This window comes from Canis aureus, chromosome 15 (genome assembly GCF_053574225.1).
Source record: "Canis aureus isolate CA01 chromosome 15, VMU_Caureus_v.1.0, whole genome shotgun sequence".
Taxonomy (NCBI): domain Eukaryota; kingdom Metazoa; phylum Chordata; class Mammalia; order Carnivora; family Canidae; genus Canis; species Canis aureus.
In genome coordinates this window covers 60,164,763-60,187,106 of record NC_135625.1, presented here as the reverse complement: position 1 = coordinate 60,187,106, position 22,344 = coordinate 60,164,763, and the positions used below count along the sequence as shown (strand labels likewise).

General features: G+C 35.6%; 1 protein-coding gene across 7 annotated transcripts in view; it reads left to right on the top strand.

Moving 5' to 3' along the window:
* Window positions 1-22,344, top strand: part of BRAF (B-Raf proto-oncogene, serine/threonine kinase) — a 171,764-nt gene that overhangs the window by 76,156 nt on the left and 73,264 nt on the right. For 6 of the 7 annotated variants that reach the window (XM_077850159.1, XM_077850166.1, XM_077850160.1 and 3 more), the window contains 2 exons: window positions 1,032-1,133; window positions 12,015-12,278. In XM_077850159.1, the coding sequence (XP_077706285.1) occupies window positions 1,032-1,133; window positions 12,015-12,278 (366 nt within the window). Of the gene's footprint in view, window positions 1-1,031; window positions 1,134-12,014; window positions 12,279-12,948; window positions 13,014-22,344 lie in introns of those variants that run through there. The other variant, XM_077850165.1, reaches the window with a different exon arrangement.

Here is a 22,344-nt window from a genome sequence, read left to right as displayed (position 1 = left end):
CCATTCAACTTCTGAATTCTAGGCTGGCTGGCTGGATAAGTAAATGGATGAGGCTTGGAATCCTGCCAAGAATTTGTTTCATTGATAAAGTCTTGATTTTAATTACTACCTACCCCTCCCCTCTTCTTTTCTCTCAAACGATTTTTCCCTCTTGTTTGTCAGTTACTTTGAAGTTTATATGTCTCAGAACAATGCACCTTAGTAGGATTTGAGATGGTTAAGAATTTTGCCTTTCTTATATAGAGTGGAGAATTATAATGTGATTTTAAAGGGAAAGGAGAAAAAGAGAACTAATTTTCAAACAGATCAGTTAGGAAGAATATATAAAGACTTTGAGAATCTGGAAATTGTTTCTCCTAAAATCATCTATGTCCACCCACTATTAGATTGCTGTTGAAGTTTGAAGATCATCAAAATAAGCAGTGTCGTAATATTACCAAATGAATGTATCTGTACTTAACCACTTTATTATTTTTTCCTTTAACAGTCATTTTAAAGAAGTAAAATATGTATGTATTGACATTGAAAGAATTTTTGAGGCATGTTGTTCAGTGAAAAAAGCAAATGTTAAAAATATTTTTTACATATAATAAATTTGTATATATGTATTTGTAGATTTTATATATGTATGAATTATGATATTTACTTAAATAAAAAGGAAATAAAATGTGGAAAAGATGCATAACAAACATCCTAATTAAAAAAAAATAGCACTAAAAAAAAATAGCACTTAAGTTTTTGGCAAGGGGCCCAGGAACATGGGGTAGGTAAAAAGAGATTTTCATCATTTATTCTGAATACTTATGTATTATTTGAATTTTTACAGTTGAGAATTTATTGTATTTCTAGTATAGAAAAGAGTTTTAAGATGTTTAATAATAAATAGGAAAAATTACTATATTAAATGATCTCACAGGTCTCTAAGCCCTAAATTTCAAGGAACATTGGCAGTTACTGTAATATTTTAATAAAAATATTCTAATTCATATCCTAAATGATTTTTTAAAATATTCTTTTAAAATATTTTTCAGGTGTGGAATATCAAACAAATGATTAAGTTGACACAGGAACATATAGAAGCCCTATTGGACAAGTTTGGTGGGGAGCATAATCCACCATCAATATATCTGGAGGTAAGCTTTTGAGTATCATATCTGTTATAATTTTGAGAATAAAAACATGAATGTATCATGAGCATTTGTACTGGTAATATTGTTTCTCTTAGAGGATGAGATGAGAAAGGGGAAGGTGAATTACATTTGTCTTTATTATACTTCTTAATTTTGTTTCACTTGTTACAGTAATATGTGGTATTTTGTAAGTTGGAAAATATCCAGAATAAAGGAAAAGAGGTGTATAAACTTAAAAATACTACTCTGATAAAAAACTTATTTTAAAAAGAGAGAGAGGGAAAACATTTAGTTGTGGAGGTTAGGAAACTAGTTACCATATTAGGATATGGGGTGAAATTTATAAATATCTTTTTTCCAGAACAACCCCCACCCCCCAGATTGGTTTTTGCTTTCTTAATAATAATTTATAATACTTAAATAGCTCAGGGAAGTCTGGGTGGCTCAGTGGTTGAGCATCTGCCTTTGGCTCAGGGCAGTGATCCCAGGGCCCTGGGATTGAATCCCCCATCGCACCTCCCCCCACCCCGGTGGGGAGCCTGCTTCTCCCTCTGCTATGTCTCTGCCTCTTTCTCTGTGTCTCTCATGAATAAATAAATAAAATCTTTAATAAATAAATAGTTCAAAGTTGCTTAGCTGTACTGTTTTAATAGTGCCTTTAGGCTTTTGTATCAAGCCTTGAGCATCATTGTAAAATTTAGAGAGTAGTTAGTAATTGTTCTTAATACTATGACGTAGTAGTTACTACTGGCATCAGTTTCCTCATGTAAGTCACTCAGGTTCCATGATGAACATGCCAGTAGGAAATCTAGTAGTCGGGCTTCACAGCCTATGCTGCTCACCACTGCATATAGTGCCTGTCTCTGTAAAAGCTAGCTTCAGCTGTAATCACTAATCATACAGGAATCTAGCCCTAAATTACAAATGGGCAGGTTACCATTTGCTTTCAAATGCCAGTTTTTTAGGCATGTATTTTGATAGACTCCTAAACTAAATTTCTAAATTCGTAATCTACTTGCTTTTAAAGGGTACATTAAATCTTAAAAGTTAAGTTTGCATTTCTAAAATAAATTTGGAAGTTTGATAATAACCATTAATAAACTATTGTCTTCTTCATATGGCTTATCCCAGAGCATACTGCCAGATATCAGTACTAGGACTCGAATTCATACCTCTAAAGACTAGTTAGTGTACTTTCTAATATTCCTTGCTGATTTACTTTTATGTCTGAGGAGTGTAAGTACAGGAGTCATAAAGAGGCAGAGTCCTGGTGAAAATAGTAATTCTTTGTTAATTAGAATTAGACAACTTAACCAGCTGTTTTTCTGCCAGCCATTTCTTTGTCTTGGGAGATTTTCCTCCTGCTTAGTTGTAATACATTTACATCAGTACCTGTGTTTTGAGTATAGCAAAGATTCACTTCCCCCTCCAAACTCACTCTTTCAGGCTTTTATTTATTTATTTTTTTTTTTAAACTTTTATTTATTTATGATAGTCACACAGGGAGAGAGAGAGAGAGGCAGAGACATAGGCAGAGGGAGAAGCAGGCTCCGTGCACCGGGAGCCTGACGTGGGATTCGATCCTGGGTCTCCAAGATCACGCCCTGGGCCAAAGGCAGGCGCCAAACCGCTGCGCCACCCAGGGATCCCTCTTTCAGGCTTTTTACTCTTGAAATTACATTTGGTGAGGACAACATACAGCAAACCATACCTCATAGATTATATCATGAGCATGTAGAGCCTTATTCTCAGTGACAAACACTACACAATTTCTCTGTAGAAGGTGCTATAATATATAAGTGACCTTGGAGTTACACAGGCCCTTTGTTTGAATCCTAGCTGTGCCTTAGTTTATACAGATAGGTTACCTAACCTTCCTGTACCTCACCTCATTGGTAAAATTGGAGTACTGTCATACATGTAGTAATTTAGGGTTTACTTAAGTTTATAATTGCAAAATAACATCTTCTTGACATATTGTGCTCCATAATTTTTTGATTCATTCATTCAAATATTTATTGAGTACTTGTTTATATTTATGCTTTTCTAGGCTTTAGGAATATAGCAGAAAAACCACTTTGTCTTTAAGCAGGTTGTATTTTTATCAGGGGATGACATTACAGGCAATAAACATTGAACTTACACCATTTGATACACTATGAAGAGGAGCCTGCCTGGAGATGACAGTATTTTTCCCTGGGGAAAGTTGACCAGAGGAAAGACCTTTGGGTACTGATACTTAAAGGCCCTTCAGTGAGAAACCAAGTCTCCTCATTATCCACTGAAACCCACCATTCTGCTTTCTTTCTCTAGGAGTCTGATTGCGCTAGGAACCTCAAATAAATGGAATTCTACAACATTTGTCCTTTTGTGACAAGCTTATTTAGCATAATGTCTTCAAGGTCCATCCATGTTGTAGTATAGGTCAAAATTTCCTTGCTAAATAAGGCTAAATAATATTGCACATTTTGTTATCTGTTCATCTATCAGTGGATACTAGTGGTTGATCGTTTCTACCTTTCTGTTATCATGATTAATGCTGATATTACTCCTTTTGACTATAAACCCAGAAGTGGACTTACTAAATCATGTGGTAATTCTGTATTTCATTTTTTAAACAATTGCCATACTGTTTTCCATATCAGCAGTCTTTTACATTCCTATTAGCAGTACACAGGAGCTCCCTTTACTCTTCATCCTTGCTGACACTTTCTGTGTGTGTTTATATAATAGCTATCCTAATGAGTGTGAAATGGTATTTCATGGTTTTGATTTGCATTTCCCCATGACTAATGTTGAGCATCTTTTCATGTGCTTATTGGCCATTCCTATTCTGTGGAGAAATGTCTAAGTCTTACCCATTTTTTAATTGGGTTGTTTGTTTTGTTGTTGAGTTGTGGGAGTTCTTTATGTACTTCAAGTATCAGTCCTAATTAGATACATGATTACATGATTTGCAGATATTTTTTTCTATTCTACGGATTCCCTTTTCACTCTGTTGATTATATCCTTTGTGCAAAAGTTTTTATTTTGATGATGTCTAGCTTACTTATTTTTTCGTCTTGTTGCCTGTGCTTTTGGTATCATATCCCAGAAATCATTACCAGATCTAGTGTCATGAAACTTTTTTTCTGTTGCCCTCTAAGATTCATAATTATAATTAGCCCTTATATTGAGGTTTCTGATCCATTTTGAGTTAATTTTTCTGTATGGTATAAGGTAAAGGTTCAGCTTCATTCTTTTGCATGTATATATCCAGTTTTCCCAGCCCCATTTGCTGAAAAGACCGTCCTTTCCCATTGTATAGAAACTTTTGATATGTGCCCTTGTCAAAAATCATTTGACCATGTATGTGAGAATTTGTTTCTGGGCTCTTTTCTTTTCCACTGGTATTTATGTCCAACTTTATGCCAATTTATACTATACTGATTTGATTACTGTAGCTTTGTAATAAGTTTTGGAATCAGGAAGTGTGAGACCTCTAACTTTGTTTTACTTTTTTTTTTTTTTTAAGATTTTATTTATTCATGAGAGACAGAGAGAGAGAGAGGCAGAGACACACAGGCAGAGGGAGAACCAGGCTCCATGCAGGGAGCCCGACACAGGACTCGATTCTGGGACTCCAGGATCATGCCTTGGGCTAAAGGCAGACGCCAAACTGCTGAGCCACCCAGGGATCCCCTTTGTTTTCCTTTTTAGGATTGTTTTGGCTATTCAGTATCCCTTGAGATTTCATATTAATTTCAGGGTACATTTTTCTATTTCTGAAACACTTTGGGATTTTGATGGAGATTGAATTCATAGATTGCTTTGGATAGTATTTGACATCTTAGGAGTTCTTAAGTCTTAAATATAAATGGATAGCTAAGGGACACCTGAGTGGCTCCATGGTTGAGCATCTGCCTTTGGCACAGGTCATGGTCCTGGGGTCCTGGGATAGAGTCCCGCATCACACTCCCTTTACAGATCCTGCTTCTCCCTCTGCCTGTGTCTCTGCCTCTCTCTATGTCTCTCATGAATAAGTAAAATCAGATAGATAGATAGATAGATAGATAGATAGATAGATAAAGAATAACCAAATATTGGAAGAAAGCTTCTAATAGGAATAGTAAAAATGGCCAAAAGGAACTCAGAAGCAGTGCAGAGAACAGATGAAAACCTGAAAATGACTATAATTTACAGAGATAAGACAGTCCATTTTTGTTTCACGACTGTACAAAAGTCTTAATCGAGCACAAGATAGAGCTTTTGGTATTAAAATAATTAAAATAGTAAAATAGTAAGTAGAAAATGTAAATATATATGTGTATGTTTGTCTCTACATATAAGTAAGTGTTGTAAGATGAAGAAATCTCTAGAAAGGCAAATAAGAACAAAGATGGAAAATATAAGAGGAAGATGAGAAAAATTAGAGAATAAATCTAGGAGATCTATAAGAATTACAGCTGTTTTTAGCTACAAAAAAACAAAATACCAAAGGAGGGGGAAAAAAAAAAAAAAAAAAAAAGGACACCTGGGTGGCTCAGCTGTTGAGTGCCTGCCTTTGGCCCAGGACATCAGGACATGATCCTGGGGACCCGGGATTGAGTACTTCCCTGTAGGGAGCCTGCTTTTCTCTCTGCCTATGTCTCTGCTTCTCTCTCTGTGTCTCTCATGAATAAATGGATAAAATCTTAAAAAAAAAAAAAAAAAAGAAAGAAAGGAAGGAAAGAAAAGAAAAGAAAAGAAAAGAAAAGAAAAGAAAAGAACACCTAATCACAAGTTGCCCAAACAAGTAGGAATTTTATTTTCCTCTCCTATAACAAGAAGCATGGAGTAAATTATTTTAACATTGGTCCTACAGCTCAAAGGTGTCATATGCTGGGGTGGAGCTCTGCAATCCTTTTGGCTTTTCTGTCATGACTGCAGCAGATCTGTATGCTTTCATAGGACACCTCAGAGCAGCAACCCGGGATCAGAGAGGCTCTCTTGTGTTCTGAGCTCTTTCAAGGAGGAAGTTTTTCCCTCCAAATCCCCTGTAAGCCTTTTCCTTTACATCTCATCAGCTGGAATGGAGTCCCATACATCCCTACACCAGTACTGTGTACATTTCTTGAAATAAGAGGCTAAAAAGTGGAAGTTTTTCCAGTGTTCACAATTTGGCTTCAGATTAGTTTGAGCACTGGCAAGTAGAAGTTATGCTAGTTATTTCATTCCATACCATTTTAACATGAGAAATAGTGTTTCCTATTTGTTTGATGTTTCCACAGGAGGATACATCTTAACCTATCCCAGCATCTCTTCCTTTAAACAGAACAGAGTGAATTGAGCTACATCACGATCAGAAATCCTCTTTTCTTTTTCTCCTTGTACTAATTTAATTTAAAAACTTTTAAGTTTATTTAAGCTTTTAAGTTGTTCTAGATTTTCTCCTACCGACATGAATAATAATTAAAATTCTGTTGATTCCCTTGATGATAACTATAGTGAAATGAGCTATAGTGCTCTAAAGAATTTCAAATTAAAAAAAAAAAAGAATTTCAAATTTGTCTTTTTAATATTTGGTTCCCTTTTTAAATTATCATGAGGAAAAGATAAGTCATTTCCCAGAATTTTTTGTTTTTCTCCCAATTGTTGTCTCTTCACTTATCCAACAAATTATTTGAATCCCTTCTGTTTATAAGATACAATGTTAGATGCTCTTCTAGTAGTAAATTCTTTATTTGGACCTGATATATATTGAATTCCAGAAGTAAAGTAATAGTGTTTTTGGGAGTCACCCTGCTTATCTAGTGTTACATACGGAGTCCTAGCTTCCACAGAATCAATCAATCTATCTATCTACCTACCTACCTACCTACCTACCTACCTACCTACCAACCTACCAGGGTTCCCTGAAGACAGATAGATGAAAACAGTAGTAACTCCTAACATTTATGGAATTCCTGCTATATACCGGGACTGTTCCAAGCATATAGTAGATTCTTTAGTCTTTAACCTACCCTAAGAGTTACACTTCTTATTTTCATTTTATAAAGATGAGGAAACTCAGGCGCATAGCAGTTCAATAACTGGCTAAGGCTACACAATTAGTATATAGCCAAACTCTGAATCTAGACATTCTGAATTCAGAGTCTGCTCTTAACTTCTATATCATTATGATGCTGACAGCTTTTTTGATCTTTAATCTGTGTAGAATCCAGGATAATGCAGAGAAATTTTATTAAAACGAAAGAATCCTAGAAGCAAGGTGCTTCCTGTGGAATGCAGAGCAGTTCATTAAATAGCATTTTTGGGTAGTCTGCAAGATTTCATTGTATCTTGTGAGATGAAGGTTAGTAAGAATAAATTTAATGAACTAATGATAAAATTTTTTTTTATTTTACTTCTTTTTCCTATTTGTTTAAAGTAGATCCTTAGTTTTCCTCCCCCCCTTTTTTTTTTTCCAAATGGTGGTGGCAGGGCCACTCATTTTGGGAGGGGCGGCTCCGTTTCTGATCTTTATTTTTTTTTTATTTTTATTTATTTATGATAGTCACAGAGAGAGAGAGAGGCGCAGAGACACAGGCAGAGGGAGAAGCAGGCTCCATGCACCGGGAGCCCGATGTGGGATTCGATCCCGGGTCTCCAGGATCGCGCCCTGGGGCAAAGGCAGGCGCCAAACCGCTGCGCCACCCAGGGATCCCCTTTCCTCCCATTTTTAATTGAGAAATGCTTCACATACCATAAGATTCACTTTTTTGAAGTATACCATTCAGTGGTTTTATTTATTTATTTATTTGTTAAGATTTTATTTATTCATGAGAGATACAGAGAGAAACAGACACAGGCAGAGGGAGAAGCAGGCTCTGTGCAGCAAGCCCAATGTGGGACTTGATCCAGGGACCCCGGGATCAGGCCCTGAGTCAAAGGCAGACACTCAACTGCTGAGCCACTCAGGCATCCCAGTTTTTTAATATGTGCACAGAGTTGTGCAGTCATCACCAATTCCATCACTAATTCCAAAATATTTTCTTTTTTAAAAAAGATTTATTTATTTATTCATGAGAGACACAGAGACAGAGACATAGTGGAAGGAGAAGCAGGCTCCCCGCAGGAAGCCTGATGCAGGACTCAATCCCAGGACCCCGGGATCACAACCTGAGCCAAAGGCAAATGCTCAACCACTGAGCCACCCAGTTGCCCCCAAAATATTTTTATTACCCCAAAAAGAGACCCTTTACCCATTAGCAGTCATTCCTTTCAGCCCCTGGCAACCACTAATCTGCTTTATATTTCTGTAGATTTGCCTTTTCGGACAGTTCATGTAATGGAATCATACATGATGTGGCATTTTGTGACAGGCTGTTTTCATTTAACATGTTTTCAAAATTCATCCATGTTGTAGCATGTAGCATTCATTCTTTTTTGTTCCATTGTATGCATATACAAATTTCGCTTATCCATTTATCAATTGTTGGATGTTTGAGTTCCCTCTTTTTTGGCTATCACAAATAAAGCTATTATGCTATTTATTGCTCTTTCCTTAGTAAAGTAAAAATTGGAGGATGAAGGAAGGGAGCCAAAGAAGCACAGAAGAGGTTAGAGTAATTATAGTGAAAAATGTAATATCATGATACTGAAAAATAAGTAAAATTTTTCAGGTAGTAGCGTGAAGGACTAATTTCCATGAATTGATGATGGAATTAATTGGCTTTGTCTTACTAATTTCTTACTAACCTGAAAGAAAGAATGGAGTAATTGAATGTTAGGATTTGACAAGCAATTTGGTAAAAGAATAAGAATTAGCCAGAGAATCAGAGATGTTATTGGTGGCATTATTGAAATGGTGAGCCACAAAGTAGGGGAGTTAAGACAGTGAAGGCTCAGTTCTAAGAAACTTGAAAGGATTAATGTTGTTCATGCACAGATTAATGTAGTGAGATGGAAACTTAAGAAGATGTGCTCACGGGGATCCCTGGGTGGCTCAGCAGTTTGGCTTCTGCCTTTGGCCCAGAGCACGGTCCTGGGGTCCTGGGATTGAGTCCCACATCGGGCTCCCGCCATGGAGCCTGCTTCTCCCTCTGCCTGTGTCTCTGCCTCTCTCTCTCTGTGTCTATCATGAATAGATAAGTAAATCTTAAAAAAAAAAAAAAAAAAAAAAGAAGAAGAAGAAGATGTGCTCAGGGACAGGAGAAATTCCAAATTGAGATCTTCTCATCATTTGGAACTCCTGGATCTGGAAGGTAGAGTGAAAAATAAATACTGTAAGACATAAGAGATTTAGAGAACTTCAAGGCAGGAATGTTAAAATCCACATTGAATGCAGTAAAGATAATGGAAAGAAATGAGCCCAGCCATGTACAGAAGGCAGACAAGTGACTTGATTGTGGCTGTGAGGATGGAGGAAGGTGGAATTAAGTAAATGCTTTGTACTTGGGGAAAAGAAGAGCTATTGATAAATGCAATAAAATAACTTGTAATCCACAATGGAGGAAATAGTATATTTTCAAAAATTAATAGTATATTTTCAAAAATTCAAATTAACTAACATTTTGATAACTTTCTGTGAATTTGTTTACATGTATTACTTTTCCTAAGGCTAACTTTGTATTGTAAATGTACTAGCCTAGATGATAGTAAGATTTGATCTATGCAGGAGGTAATTTTTATCTTGTAGACTGCATGTTTATGTTCTACCAAGTGTCAGTCTTTATTTTTGTAGTTTGAGCCCCAAACAGTGCCAGGCACGTGTGTTTTCAGTGTATATTAATTTACTGATTTTTTTTTTTGAGAACGAGAGTATGAGTGCAGGGGGAGAGGACAGGAAGAGAGGAAATCTTAAGTAAGCTCCATGCTCGGCAGAGCCAAAGGTAGGGTTTAATCTCAAGACTCTGAGATCATGACTTGAACAGAAATCAAGAGTGGATACTTAATTGACTGAGCCACCTGGGCATCCCTTAATTGACAGATTTTTAAAGGCTCAAAAAGTGGATCATATTGAAAGAGATGGCCTTAGATCTTGGAACTGAAAGCTAAATCAAAATACAGCTTAGAAAATTTTGGATTGACTTGGTTGTAATGCCCTGATGCTATGAAATGTTTCTGGGATCAGTAGGGCAGCTAGTAGGCTATAAAGGAGAGGCAATTTTGATATACTTTAGGCTCATATTTACCTCAGTTGCTCAGTTTAGTATTTTTTCTAAGATCTAGCATAGCAAGTGCAGTGGTCTTTATTAAAATAAAATTTCTCCTTCATTCTCCTCAACCTTTCATAATTCTCCCTTGCTTGTGGAATGGAGTTCAGACTTCATAGCATGATATTTACACCTTCTACAAGCTAGTCTCTCACGTACCTTACCAGTCTTATTGTTTCCTTGTATTGCGATTTTTCATTTAAATTCCACAAGCATATATTGATCCCTTGCTATGTCCCAAATATTGAATGGGATTCAATTATATTAGTCTGTCGTTTTCCTTCTGTGCCTTGAAATTTCCTACCTCTTTATTTTGGGGCAGAATTTTCCTGTACACAGTACTCTCTTCTCCCCCACTTAACTCCATCTATCTAAATGCTAACATTTTAAGGCCCTTTCCTTCCTCATTGTCACCTTGTATCAAGAATGTTCTTTGTTTCTCATGTATAACACTTAAATAAAAATACATCTACCTGCTTCTCTGCAGCCCAATAGTAAGTTCTGAGTGATGGGAAGTGCCATTTTAAAATCTTTGATTCTCTCTTGTAGCCTTTTATAAATGTTTGTAGTTATTGCATCTATGTATGGTGGTAGACAGAAATGGTGAACTGGGGTGTGGGGGAGAGTGATTACCACTGCCTTAAAGAACCATGAGCATATATATTCCAGTTCATTCCATTTCTTTACTTTCAGTATCACTCTATTTTCAAAATTCTTTACTTCTAGAATAGGATATCTTATGTGGTCATTTGACTTCGTAGCTTTAGTCAAATGAAACTTGTAGAAAAAAAAACTGATGGGATAATGGCCCCCAAATTTCTTGACTATAGGGTATAAACCACTTTATCAGATAAAATTTTATTTTCTAAGCAGTATTTGATAGGATCATCAGCGATCCATAGTGAAGAGAATAAAGTATTTTAACTAATAGCTATTTCAGAAAGAAGATGGAGATTATACATCTTTTAAGTTCTATTAAGATTTTGATAGTAATGGTGAGATCTGACACAGTACCTGAGTCTTATTTTTTGACAAATCTCTTTTTTAAGACCTCATCTCCTTTTCAGCCTGTCTTTCTGTTGTTCTTTGGAGGGGAGAAAGGTATGAAACTTTACATGCCTGTAAGTTTTCTGAAAAAAATAAAATTTTAATATTGTACGTCCCTTGATGTAGTCTATAGTATTTTTATCTTATGTAAGATATGCAGTTTAGAAGGTAATTTGCAATATGACCAGAACATTCTAAATATTGCAATTTTAAATTAACATTCATGGATATTCTGGACATTTATGTTTTGTCAGTTTCTCAGTGCAGTGTAGTATCTTATCACACAAGATTTATCAATTTTTTAAAAAGCTTTTATTTATTTATTCATGAGAGACACACAGAGAGAGAGAGAGAGAGAGAGAGAGAGGCAGAGACATAGGCAGAGGGAGAAGCAGGCTTCATGCAGGAAGCCTGATGTGGAACTTGATCCCGGGACTCCAGGATCATGCCCTGAGCCAAAGGCAGACATTCAACCACTGAGCTACCCAGGCATCCGAAAGATTTATCATATTAAGAGTAGAAGTTAATTTACAATACTTGTAGCATTTATTTTGTAATTTCTAATTTAAAACCTTGTTAGCTAGATTATAAAGAGATTATAATCAGACTTAAATTTCTTATTTCCTTTTGTTACTGTCAGGAAAAAAATCCAGATTTAACGTAAGTCTACTTTATTTTATAGGCCTATGAAGAATACACCAGCAAACTAGATGCCCTCCAACAGCGAGAACAACAGTTATTGGAATCCCTGGGGAATGGAACTGATTTTTCTGTTTCTAGCTCTGCATCAACGGACACCGTTACATCTTCTTCCTCTTCTAGCCTTTCAGTGCTACCTTCATCTCTTTCAGTTTTTCAAAATCCCACAGATATATCACGGAGCAATCCCAAGTCACCACAAAAACCTATCGTTAGAGTCTTCCTGCCCAATAAACAGAGGACGGTGGTGAGTCAACTTTTAATATCATCATTGCTTTTTCGTTGTGTTTTTCAGAAAGAGTAGTTGTTGAAACTGAAATATGATACCACTCCACTCTCTGTGGTCATGTAAATGGAAGCATCCATTTCAACCAGGAGTGGAAAAGACATAATTATTTGGTGCCAATGTCTGTATTTCTTAAGTGGAACAAATTACATTTTGTTTAGTGTCAGATTTGACATTTTAACTATCTTCCAAACTTGTACTTAGACTGGAGTGTGGTTCTAGTTTAGAATCAAAAAGAATTTCAAGATTTGAGCTTGTTTGTTGTCTATCATATGTCAGGTAAGTTTATTCTTGGCCCTGGAGAAACCCCTATTTGGACTTACTATCAAATGTTGGATTTTTAGCGTGTTTGATTTTTTTTTTCTCTATATATATAACTTTTGTTGATCATTAGTGTTACCACTGGAACAGAGTACTCTGTAAGTAACATTTAAAGCAGGGAAATCTGCACAATTTTATGGGTGGTCTATAAGCCTTGAGTGCAACAAGTACTGTCATTGGATTTAATAATAATGCACCTGTCTACATCACTACTTTAAAAAATGTATGTGGTTATTTTTGAAATTAATAAAAAGCCTTTTCCAAATTCAAGTGAAGTCAAAATAGTTTTAATTTTTTTTCCCTCACACAGCATTAGTAGTAATGCTGGATTTTCATGGAATAAGTTTGACCTGTGCTGCAGTGGCCTCCAGCAAGGTCAGTTTGTACCTTTAAAACAAAGGGATGTAAGTGTCAGTGTGTGGGGATGTAAGATTAGGTCTTGAGCCTGTGTCACAAGGTAGTTGGATCTCAGATCCTCACATAAAGCTGAGCCTTTGAAGAGATTTACCCTCAGAAAAAGGGTGAACTAGAAGAAAAATCTATTTACTCAGCATACATAAATAACAATAAAACTTACCTGTTTTCCTCAGCTGTCCAGATAAAGGTTAAAGTTTCCCTTGAATTCTTCATTATAGACCTGTTCTCATCATGGTGTGGGTGGTGTCCAGGATCTTTCAACCCAACAACTGGTCCTGGAGAGGCACTAGGCAGGAGCAAATGTAAAACCTCTTTGGCCTGTCTAGGTCTCGTGGAATCCACAGAGATAATGCCTATTGATAAACTCAAAATCCCATGTTACAAAATAAACAAGGAAAGAGCTTATGTGCATTAGAAGATTTAAGAACAACAAGACTCCTAGAAGGAACCAAATAGAACTGCTAGGTGGTCCTAAAATTTTAAACTCAGTGGATGACAGTATCTATAAAGTATCCTTGCTAAAGATGATTTGTGTTGTTAAGCTTCTGAACTTTGCATTTTACAAGAAATACGGGATAAAAGAAAAAGTTAAGTACCATGAGGAAATGGACAAATTCAGAATTTGGACATTCTGTAATACAGATGGCCTGAGTCACTGTCACAGAGAACAAAAAACAAATTGGGGATTATTCTACACTAAATAAGACTAAAGAGATGTAAACAAATGCAATATGTGATCCTAGCTTGGGACTAGGATAGGGATGAGCTATAAAAGGCATTTTTTTATGGGAAATGGCAAATGTTGATTAACTATGTTATGGAATTGATAATTTTCCTGAAAATGATAACAGGAATGTAATTATGTAGTGGAATATCTTTATTCTTAGAAAATACTTTTTTTTTTAATTTAGGGGTAAATTGTCATGACACCTACAACTTTTTCCACCTTCTTTTTTGAAATAAAACTTACACAGAGTAGAATATACAAATCTCAAATGTACAACAGAGTGACCTTATACATGTGTAACTGCCACGCAGGTGAAGATACAGAACATTTCTAGTGCAACTTGAGAAGGGTTCTCCCATGCCCCCTCCAACTCAGTAATCACCTCCAAGAGTAATCACTATTCTTACTTCTATCTCAGTCAATCAATTTGGAACTTCATTTCAAATGGTAAGATAGAAAACAAAATGTTAGAGAAAATAAATATGAAAAAACATTTAGAATCTAAGCAGAGAGAATTTGGATGTTAATTATATTACTCCTTCTAATTTTCTGCGAGTGAAATTTTTTACAATAGAGATGGAAAAATTCAAACAACTTAGACGAAAGGAGAAACAGAAGGTTCAAAGGAAGCATTTGTCACTAGAGAAAAAAACTAATGAACATAAATTGATACTGATTTGAGGAAGTAGCAAGGTAACTTTAAATAAACTTTCAGTATGTCAAGTAATTACAGCATATTACAGAAGAAGTATCAAAATGCTAAGTAAAAAAGGATATTTTTAAAAAACTAAGTGGATGAAGTAAAAAGTAGGTTAAAAGAATTATTAAACTCTAGAAAGCAAGAAAAGAGACTCAAACTATAAAAGAGAGGATAAGAGATATGAAAGATGGAATGAACAGTTTCATTATATGCCTCAGAGGAGTTCCAGAAAGAAGAGAAATAAAGTAGAGCAAAATTCAAAGAAATGATGGCTAACATTTGTGAAAGATGAATCTAAAGATTTGGGAAACAAAGGCTCTGAAGTGTATAAATAAATTTCAGTCCATAATTATTAGATATAACAAAATGAAAGAATAGTTTTTTCAAACCATTGAGGAAAAAAAATTATCTTTAAAAAAATCACAATTAGATTATCAAAAATTTTTCATCATAGCAGCTGTAGAAGCCAGAAGACAATAGAGTAATCAGAATGCTGAGAAATGCCTGTAATTTGCTTAGCTAAAATATGAGTTGAAGGTATAATAGAGGCCTTTCCAGATGAGAATTTACCTTTGCCAGGCTCTGCTTGATGGACCTACCCAAAAATTACTTTAGAAAAACAGTTGAATATATTAAGGAGGGCACATGGTGTGGTGAGCACAGATGTTTTATGCAACTGATGAATTATTCAAAACTACGTCAGAAACTAATGATGTACTCTATGTTGGCTAATTGAATTTAAATATAATAAATAAAGTTGAATACAGAGAAAGGAATGAAAAGTAAGAATTAATCTTAGTAACCTGGAATTGGGCAATGATTTTGTAAATATGACAAAAGTACAATACATAATGAACATATTCATAAATTGGATTTCATTGAAATATAAAATTTATGCTTTTTTTAAAGATTTTATTTATTTGAGAGAGAAGAGAGAGAACACAAGCAGGGGATGGGGAACGGAAGAGGGAGAGAGAGAAGCAGGCTCCCCTCAGAGCAGGGAGCCCAATGAGGGCCTTGATCCTGGGGCCCAGGATCGTGACCTGAACCAAAGGCAGGCACCTAACCAACTGAGCCACTCAGGCACCCCAAAAACTATGCTTTTTGAAAAGACAGTGCTAAGAGTACAAAGACAAACCATGGACTAGTCTTTGCAAAAACACATATGTGATTAAGGACGTGTATCCAGAGCATACAAAGAGCTCTTAGAACTCAATAATGAAAACACAAACACCTCAAAAAAATAGATAAAAGTTTTGAACAGACATTTCACCAAGGAAAATATATAGATAGTGAATAAATAAATGAGAAGATGCCAGATGTCATTAGTCACTGGAGAAATGCAAATTTAAAGGCACAAGATAACACTACACATCTACAAGAATGGCTAAAATGAAAGAGTGGCAATGCCAACTAGTGGCAAGGATGTGGAATAACTGGAATTTTCATTCACTGCTGGTATATGGTACATATACACTTTTTAAAACAATTTGATAGTTTTATTTAATACAATTCCTTTTAAAATCCCAACAGTGTTTTTTGCAGAAAAGGAAAAATCTATCCTGTAATTAATGTGGAAGCTTAAGGAATCCTGAAGAACCAAGCAATCTTGGAAAAGAGTAAAGTTGGAGGTCTCACACTTCCTGATCTCAAAACTTACTACAAACCTACAGAAGGGCATAGATATACAGACATAAAGATCAATGAAATAAAGAGTCCAGAAATATATTATTATGTATATGGTCAAAGGATATTTGACAAAGGTATCACAACCCCTCAGTGGGGAAAGGACAGTCTCTTCCACAAATGATGCTGGCAAAACTGGATGTGCACATGCAAAACAATGAAGTTGGACCCTTGCCTTACACCACATACAAAGTCCTCTCAGAATGGATCAAAGACATAAATGTAAGAGCTGAAACTATAAAACCCTTAGAATGAAACATAGAGGAAAAGCCTCACAACGCTGGATTTGGCAGTAGTTTCTTAGCTCTGACACCAAAGCATAGGCAACATAGGTAAAAATAGAGAAGTATTTTGTTATACCTCACAAAATTAGAAACACTGAATCAAAGAACACAATCATCTGAGTGAAAAGACAATGCAGAATAAATATTTGCAAATGATATATGTGATAAAGGGTTAATACTCAGAATGTATTTTTGAAAACTCCTACAACTCAATAAAAAAAGAACACCTTAAACAACCCAATTAAGAAAGGAGAGGGGAGGTGAGTAGACATTTCTCCAAAGAGATTTACAAATGGCCAAAAACACATGAAAAGATGCTCAAGAGTAATCATTAGGAATATGCAAATCAAAGCCACAATGAGCTACCACCTCACACCCATTAGAATGGCTACTATCAAAAAGAAAAAAAAAAAAAAATGAGCCAGCCCTGGTGGCTCGGTGGTTTAGCGCCGCCTTCAGCCCAGGGCAAGATCCTGGAGACCCAGGATCAATTCCCACGTCAGGCTCCCTGCATGGAGCCTGCTTCTCCCTCTGCCTGTGTCTTTGCCTCTCTCTCTCTCTCTCTCTCTCTCTCTCTCTCTGTCTCTGTCTGTCTCTCTCATGAATAAGTAAATAAAATATTTTTTAAAAAAAGAATGAATAGCATGTTGGCAAGGATATGGAGAAATTGGAACCCTTGTGCATTGCTAGTGGGGATATACAATGGTGTGACCACTATAGAAAATGTTTGAGGATTCCTGAAAAACTAAGAAAAGAATTATATTATCCTGCATTTCTGCTTCTGGATATATACACAAATTAATTGAAAGGGCTTCAAAGAGGTTATTTATACACCCATAATTATAGCAGCATTATTCACAATAACCAAAAATGTGTAGTCAACCCAAGTGTCCATCGACAGATGCATGAATAAACGAAATGTGATATATGCATACAGTGGAATATTATTCAACCTTCAAAAGGAAATTCTGACACATTCTACAGCATTGATGAATCTCGAGCCAGTCACAGGAAGACATACTGTATTATTCCACATATATGAGGTACCTAGAATAGTCAATTTCATAAAAACAGAAAATAGGATAGTGGTTATAAGGGGGTGGAGAATTGTTCTTTAATGGTTATAGAGTTTCATTTTTTTCAAAATGAAAACTGTCATGGAGACTGGTTATGAAACAGTGTCCATGTATTTAACATAGCTAACTGTATACTTTAAAGCACTTAAGATGTTAAATTTTATGTTATATGTATTCTGCCACAATTAAAAAAAAATAGTTTGGCAATTTTGTAAAAAGTTAAGCATACACCTAGTATATGATCCAGCCATTCATTCTACTTCTAGATATTTACCAAAGAGAAAGCATATGTCCATACAAAGATTTATACACAATTGTTCTTAGTTGCTTTATTTGTAATACCCTCAAGCTGAGTACAAGCCAAATGTTCATCAACAGATGGTTAAGCAGGCTGTGGTATATCCATAAAATGGAATACCATGTGGACAAAGAGTGCATTACTGGTAGACACAACAACATAGTCAATCTCAAAATAATCATGCTAAGTGAAAGTAGCCAGACAAAAATGAAAATGTATTTTACACCTCTAGTTATATAAAATTCTAGAACATGCAAACTGTTCTCTACTGACAGGTTTTTGTTTTTTTAAGATTGTGTTTATCTGATCGAGCAAGTGTAAAAGCACGGGGAGCAACAGAGGGAGAAGGAGAAGCAGGCCCTCTGCCAAGCAGGGAGCCCAAGGCAGGGCTCCATCCCAGGATCCTGGGATCATGACCTGAGCTAAAAGTAGACACTTCACTGACTGAGCCACTCAGACACGCCTAGTGACAGTTTTAGATCCGTATTTGTGTGGGCCTGGACTGGAGGGAGGAATTACATAGGAGCTCAAGGAAACTTTGAGGTGTAATAGAGTACATTAATTATCTTGAATGTGGTGATAATTCATTAGTATATACATAATGTCAAAATGTATCAGACAATATACCTAAATTAATGTAGTTTATTGTAGATCAGTTAAACCTCAAATCTGTTTTTTTAAAAAAAGGAATGAAAAGGGACATCTACCTGGCTTTAGTTGGAAGAATATGTGACTCAGGGTTATGAGTTTGAGCCCCATGTTGGGTATAGAGATTACTTAAATAAAACTTAAAAAGAATAAAAAGTAATGACGAGTTGTTAGTAATGAAAAGAAAATTGGTAGTGTTATTTATCTATTACGTGAAATATACTTTAAGAAGAGAAAGAAGTGTTAAGGATGAGGGTCATGCTCTGGCAGGAGAAAAGGATTACCTTTTACTTTATACTTAAACCCTTCTTCCACAGAGCTGTTTCTTTGTGATGCTTAAAATTATTGCTTAGAGTGATTATATCTATTTTATTTAGCTATTTTTCATGATGGATAGTTAAGTAATATTATAATATACATTTAAATACATATATCCTGAAACATTGTGGGAATATTTTTATGTTAGATATCTACAAATAATTATTGGGTAAGGTATACATTCTTAATAGTGTATGAGGCTTACTTTTACCGTGAGACCCTGGCCAATACGGAATGTTAAAATTTAGAAGATATTATTGATCTACTAAAATTTAAAGTATTTCAGGCCTAAGATACACTCATTCATGTATACTTTTCAATACATAAGTCATACAACAACAAAAAGTTAAGGAAAGTATTAGACTCATCCAAGTATCCCGAAACACAACTTGTCCTAAGCCTGTCTTTTTGAATTCATAATTTAAAAGAATTTTTTATAGATTAAGACTTAACTCACGTACAGTTCACTCAAAGGGTGCACTCCAGTGATTTTTAGTCTGTTCACAGTTATACAGATGTTACCACAATCAATTTAAGAATTTTCTCAACATTCCAGGGCAGCCCCGGGGGCTCAGTGGTTTAGCGCCGCCTTCAGCCCAGGGCCTGATCCCAGAGGCCTGGGATCAAGTCCCACGTCAGGCTCCTTGCATGGAGCCTGCTTCTCCCTCTGCCTGTGTCTCTGCCTCTCTCTATCTCTCTCACACACTCTCTCTCTCTCTCTCCCTCCCTCTCTCTCTCATGAATAAATAAATAAAATCTTTAAAAAAAAAAAAAAACTTTCTCAGTATTCCAAAAAAGAAACCCTATATGCATTAGTAGTCACTTACCATTTCTCCCCAACCTTCCCAGCCCTAGGCAACTACTTACTTCCTTTTATCTCTATAGATTTGCCTATTCCTGGACATACCATATAAATGGAATCTTGGAGTGTGTGGTCTTTTGTGACTGGCTTCTTTGATTTAGTGAGTTTCCAGTGTTCTTCCATGTTACAGTGTGATTCAGTCCTTCATGCCTTATTTTATGGTTGACTCATATCCTATTATTTGTATATACTCCATTGTATTTATCCATCCTGAGTGTTGTTTCCACTTTTTGGCTATTGTGAATAATGCTGCTATGAGCATTCCATGTACAAGTTTTTTTGTGTGGACATATGTTTTCGTTTTTTATTGGATAAATGTCTCTAGTAATCTTTTGAGGAACAGCCAGAATGTATTCCAAAACAGCTGTAGCATTTTACTTTCTCACCAGTACTGTGTGAGGGTTTTAGTTTTTCCATCTCCTCGCCAGGGTATTTATTGTCTTTTTGATTACAGCCATCCTAGTGTGTTTGAAGTGGTGTTTCATTATGGCTTTGATTTGCATTTCCCTGATAGGCTGATGATATCAAGCATCCTTTCATGTGCTTATTGGCTTTCATATATCTGTTTTGGAGAAAGAATTTCCTTTTATATAAATAGTTTTCTATGGCATGCATAGACAAAAATAAAATACCATAGGTCTGAGATAAGAAAAATTATAAGAACTGATGAGCACTGCTCTAATAATAGAAATGGGATGTAAATGGCTAGGATTATTTCTTCTACAGATGGCAAAAGGTACAAGTTCTAAGACTATATATATTTCAGAAGGAGAAAGAATAGAAATTATAGGAATAAAACTTAATGTGTTTTAGATCCAAAAAGAATTGTAGAAGACGAATAAGCCTGAGATTAGAAAGTAAAAGTAAGGTAGACTAAATGAAAGCATTATAATTCTAGGAATATGATAGTAGCTAGCCCCTAGAAGTGTTTTTTTATGACTCTAAAACCAGTACTAAACAAAAAACCATGCTTGAAAATTTTATATCATTTTGCAAAGCAAGGTATTTAATTGATGACTTTGAGTCACCAATTTAGCATTTAGAAAAGAATGTTCATAAGGTTTTTTAAAACCTTTTTATTTAGAAAATGTGTTTATATAGAAAATTATAATGGACAGTATATTAAAATCTGTTTAGTCACTTCCAATGAACAAATAGGAATTTTTGTCATTTTTCCTTTCCTAATTTTATAACACATATGCAAATGTGGTTCCCTTTTTTTTTTTTTTTTAAGATTTTATTTATTTATTCATAAGAGATCAGAGAGGGAGAGAGGCAGAGACACAGGCAGAAGGAGAAACAGGCTCCATGCAAGGAGCCTGACACAGGACTCGATCCCAGGTCTCCAGGATCATGCCCTGAGCTGAAGGTGGCGCTAAACCGCTGAGCCACCCAGGCTGCCCCAAATGTGGTTCCCTTTACCCGTCCCATTACTCTCCTGAAAATCTGCTGTCCCACTGTTTCCCAAGAAGCAGCCACTCTGATAAATAAAATTAATTCCAAAATTTTATACTTTACTAAATATATGTATCTATAAGTATTTTTTAAATTTATGATAGTATGATACTATATACAATATTCAGTACCTTGCCTTTTAGATTTAAAATTATAATTTCAAGGTATACGTATGTATATGTTGATACATATAGGTCTTATTCTTTGAATTTAACTACTATGGAGACTTCCAGCTTCTGAATATACCACAGTTTATCCATTTCCCTATGATGGACATGTAGATTATGTTTAATTTTTTTTGTTATTACTAAAGCCTAAAATACGAACATCTTATACAGGATTCTTTGTATACAAGTAACAAGGTATTTCTAAGTTGTAAAAGTGGAAGTAGATTCCTGGGGCACGGGATAGGCAGATTTGATTCAAAGGTTGTAAAAGAACAAGGAATCTGGAAAAATATCTAAAGCTACTAAGTTAATTTTAGCATCTGTGGAATGGAAGTTCTGAGAGCAGCTTATCAGTGACTAACATTTAGTAGGTGGTCTGTAAATATTTTAGAAGGGATGAGTCTTTGGGGGGGGTGTTTAAAGATTTTATTTATTTCAGAGAAAGAGAGCAAAGCATGAGCAGGGGGAGGGGCAAAGGGAAAAGCAGACTCCCCGTTGATCAGGGAACCACGAGCCGAAGCTGGACTCGATCCCAGGACCCTAGGATAATGACCTGGGCTGAAAGCAGACACTGGATGTTTCAAAAGTATTCCTTCATTGTGCTGTAATTAAAGCAGGAAATATTTGTGGAATGGAAGGGATAAGGAGAAGCTATGTTCTTGCTTTAGCCAGTTTGGGAGGAAACATGAAGAATACATAAAAACACTTTAAGAAAAATGAAAAAGAAAAAAACAACAGCAAAACTTTTAACTTTCTTAATAGCACAAATAAGTAGTTTTAATGAAATAGATTGAGTCAAGGGTCATCACTAGATAGGAGTAAGTGGTAGTACCCCCACAGAATACCCATCCCTCTATTTTTAGCAAAAGCAGAAACCTAAGATCTACACAAGTGAGGAAAGAGAGTGGGGAGGGTGTTAGGTTCTATTTCTTTATAGACAGAAGGAATAATAGTACCCATGGCATAGTGGTTTACAGTTTGTGAAAATGCACTCACATCCTCTCACGGTTTGTGAAGCAAAATACTGTAGAGAGCAGTATTAGATTATGTTGATATTTCAGTTACAGT